Below are 25,019 nucleotides of genomic sequence, written 5' to 3'. Positions count from 1 at the left end.
AGATGATAGGGCAGAGAGATCTGGCAGATAATGGGTGAGGTTTTTGTGCCTAGGAATTAACCTTCCATCAACCTCGAGGTAATCACTGAAACCACAAAATACAATCCGTTCTCCAAGGTCATGGGTAGAAAAAGGAAAAGACTATACACGTAGCTTTGGTAAACGCCTGGCTGTGGTTCAAGCGTCGATTCCAATGTCAATTCCCCCAAGAAAGCACGATAGCATCTGAAAGCGGATGATGGGAGGGAGAGAGGTGGCCAGAAATTGGCAGAGGCTCCCACAGGAAACCTAGTGATTATAAAAAGAAGCTCGGGTATGAGAAAGTGATAACGTCCAAACTTGGGTCTTCCGAAATGTTTATTTATCAAGTTAACATGTCTAAGTCTCTGCTCATTTACACTTGGGTGGGAATAATATCATCTGCCATATGAGCTTGCTGGACAGATTAAATATAACGAGAAAGCACTTAGCACTACGTAGAGATCAAGATTAACCCACTGGGAGAGACCGCCCGCAGTGAAGCTTAGCCCACTTTGTTCGATAAGGAAGTACTTCCTGGAATCTAAAGATGAAACCCAGCCACGGGGCAGGAAAAAGGGGACCTCTGCCTCTCCTGGTTCTAGAGCCACTTCTAGGACGGGAGATCAGACAGCCTTCAGATGGAAGGAAGATCATTTAAAATGAGTTGTTATGGGCAGAAACGGAACAGCACAAAGAGGGGGAAGAGAAATAGACCAGGGAAAAGAGGAGTAATTCATGATATAAAAACTACGACAAGAGAATTTTAAGACATAGGAGATTAATGACCCCAGGAAAGGGTCTATGAAGTTTAAGCAAATTACGACGAATTTAAAATGCTGATTATCTTGGCTAAAAGGGATTTTTAGTAATGCAAGAGCAGGATTGATATAGTCAGGGGGGACTCTGGGGGACACAGATAAAGAATAGAATGGACTGCCTATATGGACCCTTCTGGGAGTTTAACAGTAAGAGTGAAATAAGAAAAAAAAAAAAAACGGAATAAAGAGGGAAATTTTCTTGAAATTTGGGGAAACCAGAACATATGTGAAGGTAGAAACAGAGAAAGAAAAAAAAGCAAAAAAGCAAAACAGCTAGAGCTGGGAGGATGGAAATTGTAGAAGAAAACCTTACTTTTTTTATCCTAAAATGCAGGATAAATATATTTTACTATCTAAAGTACAATTAGAGCTTTTTCTTCATAATAAGGACTGTGAGGTTACCCATATTAGAAGACTCAAACTTCCCAGCACATTGGAGCGGAGCTGCCTTATTTACATAGGGGAGTGATGAGAGGGTTTGCAGACCAAGCATAATAACTAAGAGAAAGAAAGCAATTAGCGGAAAAATGCTACGACTCAGCTTACAACTGGTTATGAAAAGTCAGAAATAAGCCAAACCTATGACCGGCTGCATCTAAAAGGGTCACAGCTGGAGAAAAGAGGACGTGGGGGAACTTGACATCAGAATTAAAAAGTGCAGAGCATATGAATAAACATGTAAAACTACGATGGAGCCAAAACCCACATTTAAAAAATTAACTCCACTTTCACTTTTAACCATATAGAAATCTTGTTCTTTCTGGGACATGGTGTGACTGCTAAGTGAGCGCTGTGTGGCAGATCCGCACTCATGCCCAAGAATGCCTTTGGGAGAGGCGAGGTGAGGGGACTTGGCTTGTGACATGGTCCTAAAATACTTCCTAAAATTATGTCTGCAAGGTCTTTACACATAAAATGAAATTTTATTTGTGCATCAGGCTAGGTCAAATATTGGTACAAATGAAACATTTCAGAAATGCGTATTATATATTATATATATATTTATATGATAGGTAGATAGATGAATTTTTTTTTTTAAAGGGCTGAACCTGAGGAAGTTCCCAGGCTAGGAGTCTAATCAGAGCTTCAGCTGCCAGCCTACACCACAGCCACAGCAATGCAGGACCCAAGCCACGTCTGCGACCTGTACCACAGCTCATGGCAACACCAGATCCTTAACCCACTGAGCGGGGCCAGGGATCAAACTGGCTCCTCGTGGACACTAGTTGGTTTGTTACTGCTGAGCCACAACGTAACTCCAGAAATGTATGTTTTGATTTCATTTGCACTTAAAGCATTATGAAACATATTCTAATAGAGCAACCAGGAGGTCCCTCAGTGGTGAGGAACCCGACTAGTATCCGTGAGGATGTGGGTTCGATACCTGGTCTCGCTCAGTGGGTTAAGTGTCTGGCATTGCCATGAGCTGTGGTGTAGGTGGCAGACGTGGCTCAGATCTGGCATTGCTGTGGCTGTGGTGTAGGCCAGCAGCTGCAGCTCTGATGAGACCTCTAGCCTGGGAAGTTCCATGTGCTGCAGGTTCTGCCCTGAAAAGCGAAAAATAAAAAAATATATATAAAGGAACGATAAGATCGCTAAAATGAGCTCCCCAAACCTTGCATGTGCCAGAAGATGTGTGCTGCGTTAAAATCAAGTTTGAATTAGCATCACCTGCCGGGCAGCCATGATCACTGAACCTCACTTTCTACCTGTACCGTCACGTGAAAAGGGCCAGAGCAGCTAAAACACCACTCTTACAGGCTGAAGTGAAGCTCCCTCCATATTTAGAAAATGCCAAAGGAATCAACATGGGAAAACAAAATTAGAATATTTAAAAAATTAATAGAGTTAGAGCTTATAAACCCTTGAATAAAATAAGATGTTCAAAATAATTTAGGGAACAGACTTTGCATCTATTCCATGGATTCATATCTACATGTGGAGAAAGCAACAGTCATTCTGTCAAAATCTGGTGTACTATAACAGAGAACTTTCCTCCAAAGTTCAATGAGGTCAAAATAGACTCGTGCTTTGGGCGGCGACTTGGTGCACGCACAAGTCCCCCATGACTGTGTGGTATAGCGGTCTGGATTGTACCACTGCTTTAACACTCAAAATTCAACTTTTCAAGTTGAAAATGTCTATATGTGCAGTGGTTTCTCTCATTCTAATAATGCCTGGGAGGTTGCGTCAAGTAGTAAGGCCATAAGGACAATTATTTTTCATGACTTACATGAAAAAAATTAAAAATGCAAATCATATGATGGTAACTTTGAAGTTGCAGGCACATAAGAAGTGTATGTATACAAACATAATATATTGTTAATAATTTTATTTTTATTGTAGTAAATCAACGATTATCACAGGTTAATACTATTGAACATTAAAGTGATGGCTTCTTCATGACAATACATTAGAGCTATTAAAGAAAAGATTAAGCATTGAAGGGTCCTACTGTTCCCATAATCCTTTCTAGGGGGTCCAGCTTAGGTAAGAAGCAAACTAAAAGGTATATTTACATCAAGGCCCCCACTGCCCTTCAGTCCTAGATGATCCTGGGGGCAGGATCCTGGTTGTAGTTACCTCCTCTGAAGACAGATAATCCACAGCTGGTAAGTGGTTAGCTGGTAAAATATGTGACTCGACTAATACACACACATACTGTGAAGATGAACAGGTAGGATTAATTTCCAGTCATATTAGGGAACTATAAACACAACTTGAACATGGAGCATTTAAAAGCATTTCAGGGAGTTCCTGTCGTGGCTCAGGGGTTAAGGAATCCGACTAGGAACCATGAGGTTGCGGGTTCCATCCCTGGCCTTGCTCCATGGGTTAAGGATCCGGTGTTGTTGTGAGCTGTGGTGTAGGTCGCAGATGCGGCTCGGATCCCACATTGCTGTGGCTCTGTTGTAGGCCGATAGCAACAGCTCGGATTCGACCTCTAGCCTGGGAACCACCATATGCCACAGGAGCAGCCCAAGAAATGGCAAAAAGACAAAAAAAAAAAAAAAAAGGCATTTCAGCTCACTTGCTTTCTTTTAAAATCTGAAATATTGAATTCAATCTTTAATATTCTTTCCCTGTGATAACTGAATTAACATAGATCATTTGAGGAAAGGGAGACAAAATACTTACTTGTGATGCTATTTCTCGATACTGACACAAAGGGAGGGAAAAAGAAACACACAAAATACAGTTTAAACAATGAGTAAACAATACAGACATAAAACAATCAGCAGCAGGACAATGTATGACAGATACTATATAACAGTATAATCTAATACGTGTTTGATTCTTTATCATAGAACTTTTAAATAAAATTAGGTAAAGAATAAGCTATCATTTTAAAAAATTTGCCAGAAAGTTGTTCTTGTTAGATTTTTTTTCTAAAATTGTCTTTCAAAAATTTGATAGAATGGAAATGTGATTCCAGTTGAAAATAAAAGAACTGATAACAGCTTATGAAACTACTGTATTCATGGGAGACTATCTGACATATGATTGATCGTCAGTAGTCACTACTGGTATTAGTATCTGCACTGTTTTTAAACCATTTAGATCACATAATAAGATTGTTTTTTCACCCCTACGATACATATAAGTTAATAGAAAGTCTTGAGTTTTCACGTTGGCTATAGAGTCTAAAAATTGATCTGCCCGTCAAAATATAACCCCTAAGTATTGAGGGTTATAAAAATCATGCTATCTTATTCTTCAGTTCTAGGGAATAAAATTATCTTCATTTGCCAACGGGGAGAAGTAAAATTTTCAATTATATTTTTTTTTTGTGTAATATAACTCAGGTCTAAGCCATTATCAAGCATTCTCACTATTGTTACGAATATGAAAAACGCATAATGAATATATGAATATAAGCTCCTTGAAACTGTTTGTCTGCAGATTCTTAACACTTGGCCCAATGCAATAAATATTGTTCAAATGAAAAATGGTAGAGAAAGGGCAGCATAAGTTTCAAAACTATCTTAATCCTTATTAAAATAATTTTATTAATATGATTTTATAAAATGAAAGCTTTAACAATATATTTAAAACATTACCTTCCAATATAATTGTAAAAAGTTAATGGTTAGAAGATGGAACAACCAATGATTATTATATTGTTCAGAGTTTTTAAAGAAACAGGATTTATTGACTATGAAGGTGAACAACGATCAGAGTAGCATATCCCACAAACGTATTGGTTATACCGGAAATATATTAGTATTTTAATGTGCCTTAAAATATCTCTTTCTAATTCCTAATAAAATTTTCACTGGACACTTTAAGAAAATGTGATTTTCAATATGTTGGAAAACTGAAGGCAAATACTTCACATTTTTTTAGCAAAAAAAAAAGGAATAAATATGTTTTAATTCAGAATTTTTCAGATTTTGCAAATATAGTATAGCATCATATACCAAATAGTACATAATACCTTCAGAGTGTCTTAGGTACCATTTCACCATTTAAAAATTAATATTTCTATAATAAGGATAATATGAATATGCACAGTAAGTGAAATAAGTAAATATTATGAATAATCTCACAATAGTTAAAGTAAGCTTTTGCCACCAAATCGATTTAGTAAGCTTTCTAAATTTCAGAATTATGGAGAAAAAAATTGTGGACAGAAATATTGTTCTCCTTTGTTCCCAGAGTAGCCCAAGTTCTTGTCAATCCTCCATCTGATTTTTGAACCAGGAGATTCTGGCATTTGTAAAAACTCCCTGAAACAGACACAGAGCGAGGGGTCTCCTCTGACTTGGTGATGCTCAACTAGGTTGGAAGAAAAAGATAATCCAGCCGGGCCCTACTCTCCGCGGCCTGATTTTCCAGTCCCAGTGCACACCCCACTGTACGTTTGTCCTTGAATAAATCCTCCTTTCACCAGTGTACAGCCCACAAGTGAAAAAAAATGAGTTAAGTATGCCAGGATTTTTATAAACGTCATGTTTTCAACTGTGAGTATTCTTTATCATCACTAAAGACATCTGCTGACGTATCCAGTGCCTCCCCCATCCCCAGCCAAGGCAGGGATATAACTTAACTTTTTTCTCTATACACACAATATGGGAAGACACTGAAGACAGACTAAGAAATGATGAGGCATGAAAACCGGCATCTGCCTTTGAAGCGCATTTTTCCAACTCCGTGATAAAACAAGGAAGACCCAGAGTTATTATATGAGTTTATGCCTTCTACATTCTTACTGAAATGTTGGCATTAAATTAAAAATTCTTTTTTTTTTTTTTTCGTTTTTTTAGAGCTGCACCTGCCGCTTATGGCCGTTCCCAGGCGAGGGGTCAAATTGGAGCTGCAGCTGCCAGCCTACAACACAGCCACAGCAACTCGGGATCCGAGCTGCGACTGCAAACTACAACACAGCTGACGGCACCACCAGATCCTTAGCCCACTGAGCAGGGCCAGGGTCGAACCCACATCCTCATGGATACTAGTGGGATTCGTTTCCACTGCGCCACAATGGCAACTCCCAAATTAAAAATTCTTCATGGAGTAGAATAGAATTTAATATTTAAAAGGTATAAACTGAATAAATGATGAATGGGTGCACCTGATCATGAATTTCATGGCTATAAATCTACAGGTTGTTTTCATCAGTTATATCTACATCGTTTAAGTAGTCAGAAAATGTTATGATTTGTTTGAAAAACAGCAGCTCCCAGCATAGTGCTCTTTTAGTGCTCTCTCAGAGGACCTGTCTGCTTCTGCCTCTTTTCCACTGGCGCGTCAGACCTCGTCCTTCTGCTTCTATAAAACTTCCCTGATTGTGACTGTCTTCATTTTCTTCAGTTTCTACTTCTATCTACTGGCTTCTCACTCTGGTGGAAGAGAAATCAACAATCTCTTCTACCTAATCTACTTTCTGTCTGCATCCATTCTCCCTTTCCGACACACCTGAACTCGTACAATGCACATCTCTGTGTCTGCATTCTCTCTTTTGATGTAATGTTTTCGAGGTTCATCTAAGTCACAGCACATAAAATGACTTTGTTTCTTTTTATTGCTGAATACTACTCCACTGTATGGCTATACCCCATCTGGTTTATCTCTTCAGTAGTTGAAGTATATTTAGGTTGTTTCTAATCTGGGGCTATTATGAACAATGCTATTAAGAAAATTCCCACGCAAGTCTTCGTGTGGATATACTTTCATTTCTCTTGGGTACATAGGTGCAGAAGCCTTTATTATATTTTGTTTTATACTGTCTGTTCCCTCTGTCTTTCCCATTTTTTTTCTACCTTTGTTTATTTTGGAATCTCTACTTCATCCTATTTCCTGAAATTGGCAATTTTTATTTGTCTTCCTATACTGAGTATAGGGCTAACAAGTTGACTGAAAGCTCTGGGTTAGTTATTTTTATTGTGAGTTTCATGGTCCCTGACAAAATTATTGAACTGGAGAATCTCCCGTGTCTGTTTCTATCACTGACCTTTCACTAGGCAGGGTCCAATGCCCCAGGGAAGACTCTTAAATCTACAGCCGAAGATGGACAGAGAATGGACCATTGCACGTGGCTCTCTGCATTCAGTGTGGTTCTGTTGCCTAGAATGTGTCCGGGTCCCCCAGTCCAAAGACCATCCCTGTACCCTGGTCATACAACAAGCCTTCCAACAGCCGGCGTGGGATAAGGGGCAGCAGCCAGCTATGCGAACTGTCGGGAAGAATGGGGGCCTTTGAACCACCTAAGAAAGAAGACATCAGAAGCTTCCATTCTATTTTTTTGTTTGTTTGTTTGTTTTTGCTTTTTAGGGCCACAACCACGGCATATGGAGGTTCCCGGCCTACCGGGTCAAACTGGAGCTACAGCTGCCAGCCTACGCCACAGCCACAGCAACACCGGATCCTTAACCCACTGAGCGAGGCCAGGGATTGAACCTGTATCCTCAGGGATGCTAGTCAGGTTCTTTAACCACTGAGCCATGACGGGAACTCCCCCCATTCTAATTTCTGAATGAAATTTCTCCCTCTAGAAATCTGGTGTCTGTCTTTAATGAAAGTAAGAGAAAACTGGCATTTTAGACAATGATAAATTATTTGAATTTCAGCCCTTGAGTTTTCTTGAACCATTTGTTATTTGAGAGAGATGGTGGGATGTATGACCCAGTCTTTTATTTCATTAGCTCCACTTTGTATTTTTACATGATGAGGAAAAAGAAAATGTTTTCCTCTTTGCACAAAACTCTGTGTCTTTACTAAGTTAATATTTAATTGCTATCCTCTTTGTTAAAAGAAATAAAAGATTGACTTAAGGGATATTCACCTTATTGATACTTTCACATCTTGCAAAACTATAATTAAAGGTAGATAATATTATCACATTGTCTATCTCTTAAATATCTCTAAATATTAAATCTCTTTAATAAAGAAACATATACTCCTTTTAAGACTGATCAGGAATAATAAATCTTTCTCTAGATGAACTTACATTCTTTTGTGTGTCAACTACAATTATTATATAACTCGACAGTTCTATTTTTGCCTTATTTGCCAGAAAAATAAAAGTAGGATTCCAGTTCAACTGTAGCAATCAGTTAATTTTAGGTATAAAGTAATGTTAGTTTCTCTGCCTCTATTAATATATTTTGCTGTAAAAGTGCTATTAGGCCCTATTTTCAATCTTTATTTAAATTGCTTCTTTTTTCCTACAATAGGTAGAATATAAAATTTAAATAAAAATATGTGTGCCAAAGGATGAATTAAATTCAGTTTAGGAAGACAGCAGGTATGATTTCATCCAGGAACCTTTTATCTTCCCAAGGATGTGTGATTTTCAATATAAGCTAGAGGTTTGGGGATTTATAAACATTGTGCTGACCTGTGATGGGAAGAACTGACCAAAATGTAATGTTTAATGCTCCTTGATTACAGCACAAATACTCGAATATCCTTTTCTTGTCTATACTGTAAAATAGCACACGACAAAGTCCCTTTGCAACACAAATGACTGACGGGGATACGAACTTGACCGAGGGCAAACTTTACTATGTTCAAATCCACGAAGTCCATATGTAATAAAATAAATCCAGGGAAGTATTCCCCTGGGTGGAAATCTTCTTGGCACTTGTCAAGTTCGACTAAGAAGTGGTTAATTGCTTACATGGGAAAGCTTTTTTTTTCTGAACCTTTAATCAAATAATTTTTTGGACGCAGTGTTCTTAAAAATGTGGGCCTATCTGGCCAGTGATCTTGCGCATCCAACAGTCTGGTCCGTTTCTGCCTTCAGTCATCCCTGGGTTTCCAATGTGGTCTTGTTCTTTGGGGTGTGAACCCCAGGGACCACAGCCAAGGACACACAGATTCAGCAGCAGAGATGGCAGCAAAGCTCCTTTCAGCACCTATGAAGCGGCAGAGAGCACCTCGGAAAAACTGGACTATTTTCTACTGGCCTCGAAATCACTTCCTTGAATGTCAAACTATGAATTGCATCAAGAAAACAAAAATCTATCCCATCATCTTTACGCTGCCTATGAAGCTCTTCTTTTTCATACACTGATTTCAATCACAAGTTGGTGTCATGATTACATGACTATTAAAATGCAAGTAATTGATCTGAACCTCGTAGTGGAGATAATTTTTCAAAAGACCAAAAAAAGAAAAAAAAAAAAAAAGACTTGGCTAACCAAAATTTTGAAAAACTATGAGGTATCTGGAGAAAAAAAAATTCATGAATACAAATCATAAATTAGAATCATATAGTGTGACCAAATTAAAATGTGGATATGTTTTTGGTGGTATGCAGCCATCAGAAATTCTGTTGCATTTTAATAGGCTCTAGTGTGCTTTTAAAATTACTGAGCTCTTCTCTGGGAGGTTTTGGCACTGCTACTGGAGTTTTTTTCCTGGCTTCGGAAGAGTCCACAATCTATCAAAAAATGTGAGTTTCATGCTTCCTAACTCATCTTTGTTTCCTTCTTTCCAAATGCTAATATACGGAGTTGAAGGTGATATGAGGCTAAACTGCTGCCCTAGGAGCTTTTCTCATGTGTCAGAAGGTTACTTAGAATTAAGTTACTTCCTGAAAACCTGTAAAAGGCATTCAGAGCCCAAAGTCCACAAACTCTAGCATACTTCTTTTATGAAATTCCTTTGACACAGTTTACTGGAACAGTTAAGGGTTTTTGTTTGTTTGTTTGTTTTCTGAAAATCGTTACTACGTGTTCAGAGAGCATTCTTTTCCACTTCCTACGACATACTTCAGAAAGAAAGTTTCTAGGTTTCGGAACGGCTGTGCTCAACCAGGGTAAACATGAACAGAGGGAGATTCTGCTGTTTCCAAACCTCAGACGTCGCGAGCTTTTGCGATTCGGTCCTGTAGATCCCAATGGGAACGTCCCCGGTGGAAGAGCACAGCTTCTGATAAAGTCTGGCGTAGGTTCTGATCCACAAGTCATCCTCCGTGACCTTCATCTGTAACGCACATGAATCATTTACTACCGACTTTTTAAGAGATAAAACCCCCAGGGGTGGTTTCTCATTCCTTAAAGGTAGACGTTCCTGCTCTGTGAAACCTCAAAGTGACACTTCCTAAGTGCTTATCCGTGTATTCAGGTTATTTACTGTGTTCCATTTAAGACTCATCCCTGGGGTTCACCCAAACATAAGAAAGCAACCGCTCCATTTGCGGCAGCAAGGCCCGGTTTTAGTTCCACGTTTGTAGGCAGTCCCATGGGGACCCGACTGGGCACATTGGGGAGCCTAGGAAGACTCGGCTGAGTGCTGCAGTAGCTAGAGGCTGCTGCTGGAATTCAGGGCACAGGGTCTGCGGGTGTTACACACCTGAACGTGCAAAGGGCCCTGCGGCCTCACAGAGAACTGTCCATCCGAAGCTCGAACAGCTCCCTGCTGAGAAGGATGTGTGGCAAAGCAGCACGGGCCCGCAGACAGAAGGCCCAAGGGCTGGTCCCGCTCTGCCCACCACGCCCTTGAACCGTCAGCGAGTCACTTCCTTACACACCCTTGGAAGCACAGGCAGTTACACAGCAAACGGGTTAAACAGCAGGAGGGCTGTTTCCCGGCAGGACAGCACCCTGTGCCAGACAAGGCTAATCTCAAACGCCCGCTAGAACAGGGCCCCTTGCTCTGCATCTCGTACAGAACAGCTACTTTCAGGACTGTCAATTTAAATAATGTTTTCCCTCGAATTTCTCTAAGGAATTAAAAAACCAGGATGCTATTCCTCGAGCACACACTAGAAAATAAATAAGTAAATGACAAAATACATTAAAGCCGGATTCAGAACTGCCTCTCAGAACCCTCTTCTATCCCAGAGGTGACCAACTTACAGAGCAAAGAAACCCCGACCCGGGTGTCGTGTCCAATCCCAGCAGGAGTCTGGTGATGGAAATCATGTAGTCCTTCACAAAGGACTGCAACAGAAACAAAAGGTGCATTTATTAGGCGTAGGAAATGGGCAGGGTAACTTTGAGTGGGAACAGCTTACCACAGCTTAAAGATTATTTTTTGCAATAAGCCATTAAGCCTCCAGAAAAAAAGAAATAAATATCGATCTTGTCAGTGTCCCAGGTACACATACACAGTTAAGCGGTCCATGGAGAAGTATGGCAAAGAGTTATTTTCCATGATGTCCTGCATGCTATTAGACACAATGAAAACATTTTTATATTTTTAATAACCAAAAATTATAAGCTGAAATAAAAGAGAATATTTAAAAAATTGAGATAACTCACATTTGCAATGAAATATTTCAAGTACTTTTTGGGTTTTTTGGATTAAGATTAAACTTTATGCTAGTAGAATACATTTCTAATATTTGTAAACTAATAGGTTAGTTTTAGGTATCATTATGAGAATATTTTATTTGCTAACACCTATGATATATTCTGACATGTGGTTAGAACACTAGTTAATAGTTAGAGAATTAACTTAAGGATGTATCCCATTTCTTCAGTTTATTTGGAGCTCTGACTGAAAAGAAAAACTTTCGACCCATACAAATGAATTTCACCATGGCATAGAACAATTTACTTCATGAATCCTCTGAAACAACTGCCTTGAGTTTGATCTTCAGGTCAAGTGTGAACAAGTGAAACATTTAAATAATCATCTGGTTATTTGACACAGCAAAGACTTTAAAAACGTCATTGCATCATTTACTCAGTACCTTCAGACTACTTTGCCCATTGCTAGTTTGTTCTCCGACAGGCTAGTTTCAGAAAGCAAGGCATTTCCATGTGAGAAAGACCATAAGAAAACATAACAATTCCCTTTCTCAGGCCAAAGAAACGGCACTTTGATTTCCAAAGTGTGTTAGTCTCCAACCAGTTAGGACAGGATCCTATTAGGGCCACCCAAACACGCTGTGACAGGCACCCCTTGTTAGCGTCATTCAATGTCATTGGGAACACAGCATGGGCTAAAGAAAAAAGTTAAACAAGATCTTGGGACCCTAAAACTCTGATTGTCCAAAGTGAAAAACAGGAAGTCCTCATGGAGAAGAAAGTAAAATGAAGATTTGGCAAATGACTATATTAAATTATTTTAGAGCCAAATGTGGTAATATGGCTAATGTTCACTGCTTTTTCACAAACACATTCTTTGTCCACAGGTCATCTGTCCTATAACTTCATCAGAGCGCAGGTATGAGCCAGAAATGTGGATTGCCCCACTAAATATCACAAAATCCATGCATTAAATCGGACATAATCCGATCACAGAAGATTCTCCAGTCTTTCGCTTGGTATTTACTTAATGTTATTTTAGGCAATCTTTTTTTAATAGTTGGTCTTCCACATCTACAGAGATAAGAATTGATAAAACCATTAAAAATATGAAAGTGGACGTTCCCTCTGTGGTCAAGGATCATACTGCAGTGGCTTGCGTTGCTGCAGAGGTGATGGTTGCAGCCCGAGGCAACGGGTAAAGCGTCCATTGTCGCCGCAGCTGTGGCGCAGGCTGCTACTGAGGCTTGAATGTGAGCCCTGACCCAGGAACTTCCACACGATGCAGGTGCAGCCAAAACAGAAAAAAGCATGAAAGTCATCTGCGTTTCAAGTGGGGAGTGATAGGCAAACAGACAACAACAACAGCAACAAAGATCTTTCCAGTAAGTTAAAAAGTAAAAAAGTACCCTAAGAAACTCAAGCATCACACAAACGCAGATCCATTTACCACAGGGAAGTGCTGGGTGGGGCCTAGTGAGGCTGCGTGGCCTGAAAAGGAGGCTTCCCTCTGAATACTGGCTAGCTGATCTTTCTGAGCTCTTGTTTCATCCATGTATTCTGATTAATACTGCCTCTATTAAGAGCTTTTCCTTGGGGAAGTAAATACAGCATTATCTAGGACAGAATTACATCAACAGTAGATCACTATATGATTGTAGTTATCAACAATAGCTCTTGAATATAAAATATAAGCATTTATCCTCAAGAAAATTGGCTTAAGTCATTAATCAAAAAATTAGATTGTATTTAGTATATTTTAAGAATACAAGAAAGCCGATTATATAATTGTAGAGAATAAACTGTCTTAAATTTCTAATCCTTTTTAACACAAATGAGGACTCTGTACCTATCTGAAAAAATGTACCACTAAAACATCACATGTGAGGTCAGGAGAGGGTAAATTGGCAGTTACCGCTTTGAAAATTACTGCTGTAGTTCATTCTTTCTGCAGCAACTTCAGAAAACATACAATTTCCTGTGTCTTTATGTATAACGAAAAGAGTGAAGCAAAAAGGAAAGGAAAGAAAAAAGACTACTCCTTTCCAATTCTACAGAATGGGGTTTTTTTTTTTTTTTTTTTTCACCTTAGCTTAACTGTAAGACTTTCTCGAAAGAGTTGATTAAAATATAAGATCCTGTGGCTAAAATATCTGAAAACCCCTGGTGCCCAGTAACGTCCAGCACTTGACTGCGACTGGCAGAAATCCCTTCTGATCCGACGCTGGTCTTCGAAGAACCCTGCCCTCGAGCCCCCTCTTTAAGAGATGGGAAGCATGTGCGCCTGGTGATGGGGTTTGGAGGGCAAGCTCGGCTCTGAGAGCGTCCAGATAACGTGCCTGGCAGCTTTGGGCAGAACCGGAGTGTTTCTTCGACTCGGCTGAGGTGTCCCGGCCTCCTCTGGCACAAGGCGATGGTTTGAGACGCGGCTGGAGGCGTGAGCATCATCGGCCCCACGGCCCCGGAAAAGCTTTAACCGTCACCAGACTGGTTCATTCAGTCAGGCGCGGCAGGGAGTACACAAAATATGTGATCAAAAAATATGACAACATGCTTGGATGCTCGATTTGAGATTAAAGTTACCCTATAACTTAAAGTGTTATGAATATCTTTTTTCTCTGAACTGGATCTATGTCGAAGGTATCTGATTACTTGAATCAGAGTACATGAAATATTGCAGCTGTTCAGTTTCTGGCAGAGTTTTTAAAAAAAGACTAAAACATCTTCGTGTAAAAATAACATTGCCACAAACTTCTTAGCTGTGATAAAAGGACAGTGTAAAACTCTGGCTTTCAGGAACGAACTGCATGGATCTTAGTTGTAAAATCTTTCTCACATTTTTCTAAGATCGGCAATAATTAGCAGGTGTTTAAAATGTCCTCGGTTTACTAGTTTAATGACACTATTTGGTATCTTCTTCTCTAAAAATGTGTGTTCGGGAGAAGGCTTTTTTTTTTTTTTTAATCTAGCACTTTTTTTAGCTTTTATTTTTAGTCTGGTAATATGCTTAGCGTAATATACAAAATATATTAAAATGTCACAATAAATGTAGGACACTGGTGTCAAAGAATGCCTAAAATTATTTCATAGATTATCCTGAAAACTATTTTTTTCTCACGATGTATTTCATTGGCACATTTGTCATTGAGTACATGTAATAAAATACTGGGTGACTTCCAGGGTCAGTTTTAATTTACCAGCTCCATAAGAAACACTGCGCACTCTCTGCATTATTCATTTGATAAAATAAAAGCAAAGTATAAAATCAACATTTGAGAGAGAAACAAGCAACCCCGCATACCTGGTAAAGAAGTGTATCCAGCATGCTGATACTAAACACCCGCCCAGCAGCAAAAGGCAGTCGGAACATAAAGGCCAAATTAGAACCTCGCTCTCTCTCTTTCTGTTCAGAGATTTGAAAAAGAAAAATCTGTAAGCATCCTCTGTTTTACGCTTTTCTGCTCAGTTACACGTTCCTAACGTATGTGAAGAGACATTTCCATTATACGGTTCTTAACTAGGAATGTGTCGTTACTTCACTTTTACTTGCATCTTTAATGTCCCTTTACTTTTCAGAACCAAGTCATCTTAGTTAAAGTACCCACTGGTTAAGAAAGGTTACTCACGTCATAACATTGACCATTGATTTACTCTTCCACATACTTCTGAAACGGACTGGAAGTGACATCCGTAAAGGAACAAACACCACAAAATCATTCCATCGAATATAAAAAACCTAAAGCCACACGATGCACCGTAACACCTGGAAGACCTGCGTTGGGATATTCTCACTTGTGAGGAAAAAAAAATACAGCAGGTAGGAGGCATCACATGCCGTGGTTTCAAGCTCTCTGTCACTTGAGTTTTAATTTGTCCGTCAGCCTTCTAAATTGTGCGAGCCTCACCAAAACAATCTTCAGCTAAGCTTCTGCCAATGACAAAAATAAAGGGTGTGTTTGTGTATGCATCACAGTGTACAGGGGCTTCTTTTGAAAAATTCTGTTGCTGTTCTTGCCCATTAATAAATGAAGGAATTTCGCAACAGCTTGTACGTGAGCAGTCATCTCAAAACTGCTCGTTTCTTTTGTTACCAACTTCCCTTTAATAGGAAAGATAGCTATGGCTAAGCAAACACAAACAGCAGCCCTCCTCCTCTGAGGCAACGAAGGGAAGCCCCTGTTTCTAGTGAGGCAAATTTGGGAGATCTCCAGGGAAGGGAAATCTCCCATTTCCCCTTTTTAAGGACGGGTGCAGGGAGTACTGTTCCCAGGAGGAGCTGGAGCAAGGGCTGCTGCTGGTCGGGGTGACGGCGTTGGAGCGTCTGGACTCCTGGACCTTCCCTGGGCAAAGAGATGAGGTTGGGGCTCAGCATCAAACCTTTCAAGGAGCAAGAGGAGTTTTCCACCACATCCAAGGTCGTCCAGACTATCAGGACACCCTCACTTGAGATGCAGGAGAAGGGACGAGAGGCAAGGGGGCCCCGGTTCGCGTCTGTGTCATCACAGCACAATGCACGATCTCGTTTATTAGCCCGGGTGTCAATATGCTTAGTCTGACAGCCTCTGCGGGTGGTTTGGAGATGATGGGAATGAGCCATCCTTGTTACAGGGACAAGGTGTGACAAAAGCATCACATCTTCAGCCCAAGTGAAATCAAGGAGTCAGAACAAAGTGCTGAGACCCTGAGAATGTGAAATCCAGCCTTTGTCAGGCGGGCTGGCTGGGAGACAGCAAGACTGTGGGCGCCACACAGGCTCCCCCTACAGTCTTCTTCCCCAGAACACGAGGGCCAGCCTCTACTATCTGACCGGGACCTTCCGAGCCAAGGAGCATCTTCTCTCTCCACTGCTTACTCCTCTAACAAGGGGACTGGGACACACAGAAAATTACCACCTTCATTCTCCGGCATTTTTGCCTCGTCCCTTATATTTTTAAAAATCCATTTCTGGTCTTTTTTCCCTTTGATTTCAGACTTAACTGCAGTAGAACTAGACAGAGAATTAATTTGTTCATACTGAGACTCAGAGAGTCGTGGTGGTGGTGAGGAGGCAGGGGAGGCTTGCAAAGGTGATGCAGATGTGGGGTGGGGGCTGGGGGGTGGGACAGGAGAATGTGCTCAACAGCCAAACGGATGGGCAGCAGAGGAGCCCAGTGCAAGGAGCAGATTCCAAGGAGCGGAGGAAGATGTGGCACCAGACTGTTCTTAGTCAAGTGGGAGGAATGCCAACCAAAGCCACGATTTAGTAAGTAGAATAGGGTTCCATCCTCACTTTTTTTCCCTCTCAGTGTGTAACCATATGCTCTTTGGCTTTAAACATTTCATCTCAGGATTCCTAAACCCATGCGTTAGCCCTCACATCTTTCCCGAAGTTCAGTTACAATGATTACCCCGAACATCCTTCTGTAAACTTAATCTCTTGCTTTACTAAAACGAATTCTCATCATGCTGAGTAATCTTCTAACTAGTCAATCAGAGTCAAAGCTACTCACTAATCAATCAGAGAATCTCTGACAACCACCTCCACATCCTTCTCCTCAACCCATCTATCAAATTTCCAAACTCCTTCCTTTATCCTTACAACTACCTCAGAATTATTCCCTCTTCTTCACCCTACCGTTGCAATACTTGCTGGGGCTTAAATCTACTGTTAATTTTCCAACCTCTGGTCTTTTGCAACTCCCAGTCATCCAACACGATGCTGCCGGTTTGTCTTACGAACAATTTCAAGAGTGCAATGTTTGGTTCATATATCTAAGGTCAGCTTACCCTAAGATTCAGACTTTCCTAAAGAACACACGTCTGGAGAACACAAAAGCAGGGCTTCTGCGAAAAGACAACACACCTTCATGAAAAGAGCTTGTCCTAAGAATGTCCTGGCAAACAAATCTGAGTCTGTTGCAAGCTCAGTGCATCAGAGACAGGGTGACCTTTGACATACAGTGTTTTCTTTCACCCAAATGGTCCCTGCTGAGTGATTTACTGATGGAAAAAAACACATACCCTAAATGTAGCTGCTTGTTCTCTAACTTTAATAAAGGTTTAACCACTATTTTTTTTCATTTTTTTTTAATTTCCCCAATACTAGTCATTTATGATGGAGCAAAACCACTATTTTAAATGTCCTCTTTTATTACAAGCCTACACATTTAGACAGATACTTCAGTTAAGTTACCTTACAAAGCACATTTAGTTGAACAAAATTTGGTTCAGTTCATACACTGGGTTTCCCAAATACAGAAGTATTATTTTACCTTCAGAGCTTACATGGAAGAAAACGACCTTTCTTCCTACCTACACACATCTGAACCCCACTGTGAAGTACCATGTTATAGATCATGCATTATTAAAGGTCCCAATCAAACACAAACTCATTCATTCACTTATGCAATTCATCACTTAACAAACAGCAAATCCATGCGCACAGTCTGTGGACGGCATTACCCTCAGTGTCGGGGTCACAGAATTCCTGCACAGAACTCGTGAATTCCGTTAATGCAGAATTGTTTTGAGTTGAGTGTGAGCCAGGCAGCAGTAAACAAACACAGGTACTTTTCTTGCCCACAGAACTCACCAACAGTGAGTGAGGTCAACAGCAGAAATAGGCGAAACCCTGCGGTGTGTGTATAAGAAAACTAGAGGAGACACCTCGGTAACAGGCAGAAAGGGCAGCTTGTTTCCCTTGCTGATGACAAAGCTGAATTAGAAGTGGCGTCTAAGCTGAGACCCAAAATAGAAGTAGGAATTAGACAGAAAAGTTGGGAAGGTGAATGATAAGAAAGTGATAAGCAAAAGGTCCAGCATGTGCTAGAAGCTGGAGAGGAGTAAAGCTTAGAAGACTTGAAGAATTAGAAGCAATTTTACTTTTTTTTGTGGCACATGGACATTCCCAGGCTAAGGTCGAATCAGAGCTGAAGCTGCCAGCCTACACCACAGCCACAGCCATACAGGATCTGAGCCACATCTGTGACCTAAACCACAGCTTGCAGTAATGCCAGATCCTTATCCCACTGAGCGAGGCCAGGGATCAAACCTCACAGATGCTAGTTGGGTTCCTAACCCGCTGAGCCCCAACAGGAATGCCCTAGAAGAAATTCTGTATGAACACAGCCCTAAGTGTGAGAGAATGCACTGGAGGAAAAGACCAGAAAGGAGACTGGAACAGGAACCATGAATTTAGATAGTAAAGTTCCAGGGCACTTGAAAGGAAAGGGGATGCTATCAAGAATTACTGAAAAGCGTGGTGTGAATTGGGACAGCCCCATGAAAAACAGGATATACAATTACCCCATTTTGAAGCCATGTTAAATATTCTCCATTGTACTTTTAATGCATTGAGAAAAATTAAAGTATGGAAGTTCCCAGGCGAGGGGTCGAAGCAGAGCTACAGTTGCCAGCCTATGCCACAGCCATAGCAATGCCAGATCCAAGCCACGGTGGCAGTCCACACTGTAGCTCATGGCAACACGAGATCCTTAACCCACTGCACGGGGCCGGGGATTGAACCTGCATCCTCATGGATGCTAGTCCGATTCATTTCTGCTGAGCCACGACAGGAAGCCTAGGAGGGGTGACATGATTCTGCTTCCAGACTGCTTAGTCTGACGATAATAAGGAGAACGGCCTGGAAGTAGAGAGGTGGCCGGGGTGGAGCAGCTGAGCAAGTCAAGCAGAGTGTTAATGCAGCGATGCCAGTGAGAAGTGAAGGTTGAGAGAAACAGACCTTCTCCAAATATATCTAGACATCAGACATCAAATCGAGGGGATTACTGACTGAACTAGGAACGTGAGAGAAGTTGAGCACAGTGCCCAAGCTTCTGGAGAGCTGGGTGGCTGACGGCACCCTTCTGCAAAGAAGGGACTGCAGAAGGAGAACAGACCACAGGTCAACGTGGACTTGAGTTGCGAGGCTAGTAGAATTGTCCAATTCCTACAAATTCGGATTTAAGAGACAGTACAACCAACAGTAGTTTGGAGCTTAGATTCTAGACCCACATACAAGGTTCTAGTTGAGTGTTGCCACTTGAGATCGGATAATCTTGTACAAGTTACTTAAGCTCTCCATTCCTCAGTTTCACCATCTGTGAAATGGGGTTCATACTGATGGTGATATTCCCTAGTCAACAAAACAAATGAACAAGATCAGTCATCGAACAGTGTTATGTATAGGAAGCACCTAATAAATACTCGCTTCTATTATCATAAATTCTTCAAACATGTCAAATCATGCAGCGCTTAAGGACTTCTCTGTGCTTGTTTTCTTCTTGTAATGCCAGTTCCTATTTTTTTTAAACTGGGCTAGTCTGGTGTTATCATTACAGCTCACGTATTGTTTCCCCAGAGACACCTTTCTTTATCATCTTATTTAAAGTAGGCCTTTCCCGGGTACCTTTGAATATAACCCTGTTATGACTTGACAGCTCTTCTGCAATCTGTCATTCCCTGTTTATTTTTTATCAGCTACCTGGCTGTCTGAAGTTGACCACTGAGTTTCAAAAGGACAGAAACCACGCTTTCCCTTTCTGTTTCAGAAACACTGCCTAACACAATACCTGGTACACAACGAAATTTTATTGAACAAATGCATGAACTAGTTCTTTTTTTTACTTATAGTAGCTGCTTACATCGAAAGAAAACCTGTTGCATGAAGTTTATAATAGTCACACGAAGAGGAAACAAACAATTCGAGGGTCACTTAATACCCTCTCTCCTCACCTCGATTCTTTATGTTTGAGGACGGAAAACCCACCAGGTTTGTTACATGCAAAGTTCACTAACTTTAGTGTTTCTTTTCACTATTGTGTTTTACAGAATACAGTAAGAAATCCTTCTATAATGGATCCCGGTACAAACATATACAATAGTACTTTTTTTTCAGACACACCATATATCCTTCTTTAGCTGAACTTTGGATTCAACTAAGTTTCAATGACGATTTTGTGTTTTCCTAACAACCACTCATCTAAAAATACCCAGGAGTTCCTGATGTGGCTCCGCAGAAACCAATCTGACCAGCATCGGTGAGGATGAAGCTGTGATCCCTGGCGTCACTCAGTGGGTCAAGGATCTGGTGTTGCCGGGAGCTGTAGTATAGATCACAGATGTGGCTTGGGTCTGGCGTGGCTGTGGCATAGACCAGTGGCTACTACCGCTCTGATCTGACCTCTAGCCTGGGAACCTCCATATGCGACGGTATGGCCCTAAAAGGACAAAAATTAAAAATTAAAAATTAAAAAAAATAAATAAAAGTACCTAGAAGGCATCTGAGCCATCTAGATCATTATTAAAAGATCCCAGACTCTTTAACACCCCCGGTCTTACTATCCCTTCCACTGGGTTTGTTATCATGAACATATGCTTTTGTTGGAAGGAATTTGTTTCTGGCAGAAACTGTGTTTTCTTTAAACTGTGTCCATTCATTGCCATATGGGATGAGATGATAAAATTGCTGGACTTAGCAGAACAGTGTGGGAGGTGCAAAAAAATCAAGAATTTTATTGGCATAAATTAATGGTTTCTATCCCCTACTTTCTCAATTATAATTCTTCTACTTGTCTTCACTCTTCTGCCCAGACCCAACCACACTATAATATTATAATCCCCAAATCCAGTGTCTTTTCTCACCATTCATCCTTCGTGACCTTTTTACAGTGTTTGACACAACATCTTTTGTCTTTTTTTCCCTCTTTTCCTGTCTTTCTCCCCCTCCCTACCCTAGTTCACAAACAGCCCTCAAATCTTACTTCCAAATTCTCACGATCTCAAAGAGCAACATATAGGCTAGAAGTTACACATTGACAGTGAATGGTTCAAATCTGAACTACAGAGCAGTTTCAGCCTGCGTACAGTTACTAAAGTTTAACAAGTTTTATAGAACTTGATAGAAGATAATATGAGAAAAAGAATGTATATATGTGTATGTATATATAAATACATATATTATTTATACATGAATGGGTCACTTTGCTGTACAGCAGGAATTGGCACAACATTGTAAATCAACTATACTTTAATACAAAAGTAAAACAAAATTAAAAAGGTATGTTTAACAAGTTTTCAACACTTAACATAAAAGTCTAAATTTCTGACTTCTTTTAAATTTGGAAAATCTGGTATCATAGGCCATGGCAATTAACTGGTCAGAGCTGAAAGCATCTGCTCCTTTTTAGACTCATTCTTTCTTACAAATGATTCACTTTACAAATTTATATCACCTCCTTACACCAACAGGGTCTTAAGTTTTCCACTTCAGAAAGTAAAATTCATAGAAATCACATTTATTTGAATACTGGAAACAAAAATCAGTGTCCTAATCTTAAAATTATTTCCCTGTCTTTGGAATACAAATCTAGGGAGATAATTACTTTCAGCCATAAGCTAGCTGAATACACATAAGTGATAAAAAGCATTGATTAGAAATGAACAGGAGTTCCCACTAAGGCTCAGTGGTAACAAACCCAACTAGTGTCCATGAGGATGTGGGTTTGATTCCTGGCCTCGCTTAGTGGGTTAAGGATCCGGTGTTGCTGTGAGCTGTGATGTAGGTCGCAGATGGGGCTTGGATCTGAGTTGCTGTGGCTGTGGCATAGACAGGCAGCTGCAGCTCCAGTTCAACCCCTAGCCTAGGAACTTCCATATGCTGCAGGTGCAGCCCTAAAAAGATAAAAAAGAAGAATAAGAAGGAAGGAAAGAAAGAAAGAAAGAAAGAAAAGAAAGAAAGAAAGAAAAAGAAAGAGAAAGAAAGAAAAGAAGAAAAGAAGAAAGAAAGAAAGAAAGAGAACAGAAGAAAGAAGAAAGAAGAAAGAAAGAAAGAAGAAAGAAGAAAGAAAGAAAACAAAGAAAGAAAGAAAGAAGAAGAAAGAAAGAAAGAAAGAAAAGAAAGAAAGAAAGAACGGAGGGAAGGAAGGAAAAACGGAAAGGAAGAAGGAAGGAAGGAAGGAAGAAGGAAGGAAAGGAAGGAAGGAAAGGGAAGGGAAGGAAGGAAGGAAAGGAAAGGAAAAGGAAGGAAGGAGAGGAAGGAAGGAAGAAAGGAAGAGAAAGAAAGAAAGAAGAAAGAAAGAAAGAAAGAAAAGAAAAAAGAAGAAAGAAAGAAAGAAAGAAAGAAAGAAAGAAAGAAAGAAAGAAAGAAAGAGAAGGAAGAAAGAAAGAAACAGCTACCATACTTGATGGCGCATGTATTAGATTGCTAGGGCTGCCGTATAAAAGTACCATAAACCGACTGGTTAAACAACCGAAGTGGATTGCCTCGCAGTTCTGGATACTGGAAGCTGGAAATCAAGGTGTTGGCAACCCTAGTTCCTTCTGAAGACTGTAAGTGAAAGAGCTGTTCCAGGCCTCTTTCCTTGGCTGGAGGCTGACCATCTTCCCTTTGAGTGGACCTGACTCTGTGTCTAGATTTACCCTGTTTACAAGAGTGCCAGTCCTGCTGGATTGGGGCCCACCCTAGTGACTTCTTTAACCCGATTCCTTCTGTAAAAACCCTTTCTTCAAATAAGGTCACCTTTTGAAGTAGTGGAAATTTGGACGCCAATGCATCTTTTTTTTTTAACCCATAATAGCAAAACAATATAAAAACATTCTATGCAACAAATCCTATTTCAATGGATAAAGATGAGAACAAGTTAATTTGAAAAGGATTTTCCATGGTTTTATAACACCCAAACCATTGGGTTTATTTTTTAGGTTTTTTTTGAAGTATAGTTGTTTTACCGTATTGTGCCAATTTCTGCTGTACAACATGACTCAGTTACACATTTAAAGAGACACATTCTTTTCAATTTAATTTAATTGTTGGCCACACCCACAGCACACAAAAGTTCTGGGGCCAGGGATTAAACCTGTGGCACAGCAGTGACTACGCTGTACCCTTTCTCCACTGCAGGGACCGCCTACAAATTCTTTTTCATGTTCCTTTCCATCAAGGTCTATCCCAAGAGACTGGGTATAGGTCCCTGTGCTATACAGCAGGACGGGTGCTTATCCATTCCAAATAGAAGAGTTTGCATCTACTAACCCCAAGTTCCCAGTCCATCCCTCTCCCTCCCCACACCCTCTTGGCAACCTCTAGTCTGTCCTCTATGTTTGTGAGTCTGTTTTGGTTTTGTAGAGAGGTCAAACCATTTGTTTTCATTCCACTTTCCCATAACGCCTCTATTTCTAATATGTAGGTTATATATTTTTAAAAATACTCATTTTTTTTTATTTTTCTTGGAAAATATCTAGAAGATGTAAGGGTAAGTAAGATCCAAACGATATGAACTAACTTTCTTGATATCAAAAAAAAAAGAAAGAAAACTCCCTTCTTTCCCTTCTTTTCCTAAACGGTTTCCTTTAGAAAACATGCAGTTGTAAATCTCTGCCGTGTCTCTTTGAGGAGGATGCGAAACCAGACAAACCTCTAGCCAGCTTTCGGCCCAGGAATGCACTTCTTGTGGGGCTTGGAACTATCTTTTTGAAATGTCAACATAAATACTGTCTCTCTCTTCGGGAGTTTAGCCTAGGTGCCTGCCCCCAAGTCCTAACTTCTTGCTTACTGCAAAGAGACGAGACATTTGAATTTTCCTTTGGGTCAAGACAACGAACATGCATGTACGTGGCTATATCCACCTGCCATATGAATGGATGAGATGTCTTTCTGCCCCTGCAGTCTCTTTGGTGGATCTACTGAGATGCCTATCAGTCTGGCTCAATGCTTACTCAAGCAAAACTTTTCTACATTTGTGAAGAGGACTTCTAGGCTGGCAGAAGAGTTTATTTTTAATTAATTCCCCAACAGAGCACATGATCTCATTTGTTTTTCCCTTCCCCTAATGCGATCAATAGACACACAACAACGACAGACACGTTCGCCAGGATGGAAAATATCTTCCACTATTACGACCTTATTATATCAACTGACCCGAAATAAAACTGAATGCACACAATAGAAATTTATTAATGTGGTGTCAACAATAGCAATTTATAACCATGTTTTAGGAAGATCTATGTGAGTTCTGACTGCAACACCAAAACCAGGCTAAACAGTGTATAAATTACGCGGTACGATCTCTGCAATGACCCCACTGCTTAGCTGTTACCGCTGCCTTCCAGAGATGAGCCCCAAGGCTGCGAATGTGTAAACGATTCATCAGGTTCCACCCTGAGAACGCGGCAGAGCCACGGCCTCATCTGACTGCAGAGGCTGCTCCTCCGAGAGGTGACCCCTGTCCTGAATGGGAACAGACCATCCTGGTCAGCAGGGCTCCAGCGGATTCCTAATCCCTGGCGGGTGGAGGATGCTCAGCCATTTGGCTGTGACTGCGCCCTTTCCGTGTCGTTAAAGCAGGGTGACAGAAGGGCATTTTCTGAACATTAACGGCTAAAGTGTCTCTTCGGCACTGATTTGCTGAAACCGAGCAGGACCCTGTTTTGGGGTTTTTTTTTTTCCTCCAGTCTTTTAGACCTCTCTTGAGTTCCAAAGGGCAGATTCAAAAAAGTTACT

General features: G+C 40.5%; 1 protein-coding gene across 2 annotated transcripts in view; it reads right to left on the bottom strand.

The window, feature by feature from the left end:
• The window catches only part of KCNT2 (potassium sodium-activated channel subfamily T member 2), a 344,132-nt gene that overhangs the window by 26,134 nt on the left and 292,979 nt on the right, over positions 1-25,019 (bottom strand). For both annotated transcript variants that reach the window (XM_047755168.1, XM_047755167.1), the window contains 3 exons: positions 14,844-14,945; positions 11,147-11,230; positions 10,143-10,271 (listed from right to left, as the gene is read on the bottom strand). In XM_047755168.1, the coding sequence (XP_047611124.1) occupies positions 10,143-10,271; positions 11,147-11,230; positions 14,844-14,945 (315 nt within the window). The remainder of the gene's footprint in view (positions 1-10,142; positions 10,272-11,146; positions 11,231-14,843; positions 14,946-25,019) is intronic.

The sequence above is a fragment of the Phacochoerus africanus genome, chromosome 12 (genome assembly GCF_016906955.1).
Source record: "Phacochoerus africanus isolate WHEZ1 chromosome 12, ROS_Pafr_v1, whole genome shotgun sequence".
NCBI lineage: Eukaryota > Metazoa > Chordata > Mammalia > Artiodactyla > Suidae > Phacochoerus > Phacochoerus africanus.
Note: the sequence above shows the minus strand (reverse complement) of the source record. Positions and strands in the feature narration are given on the sequence as shown.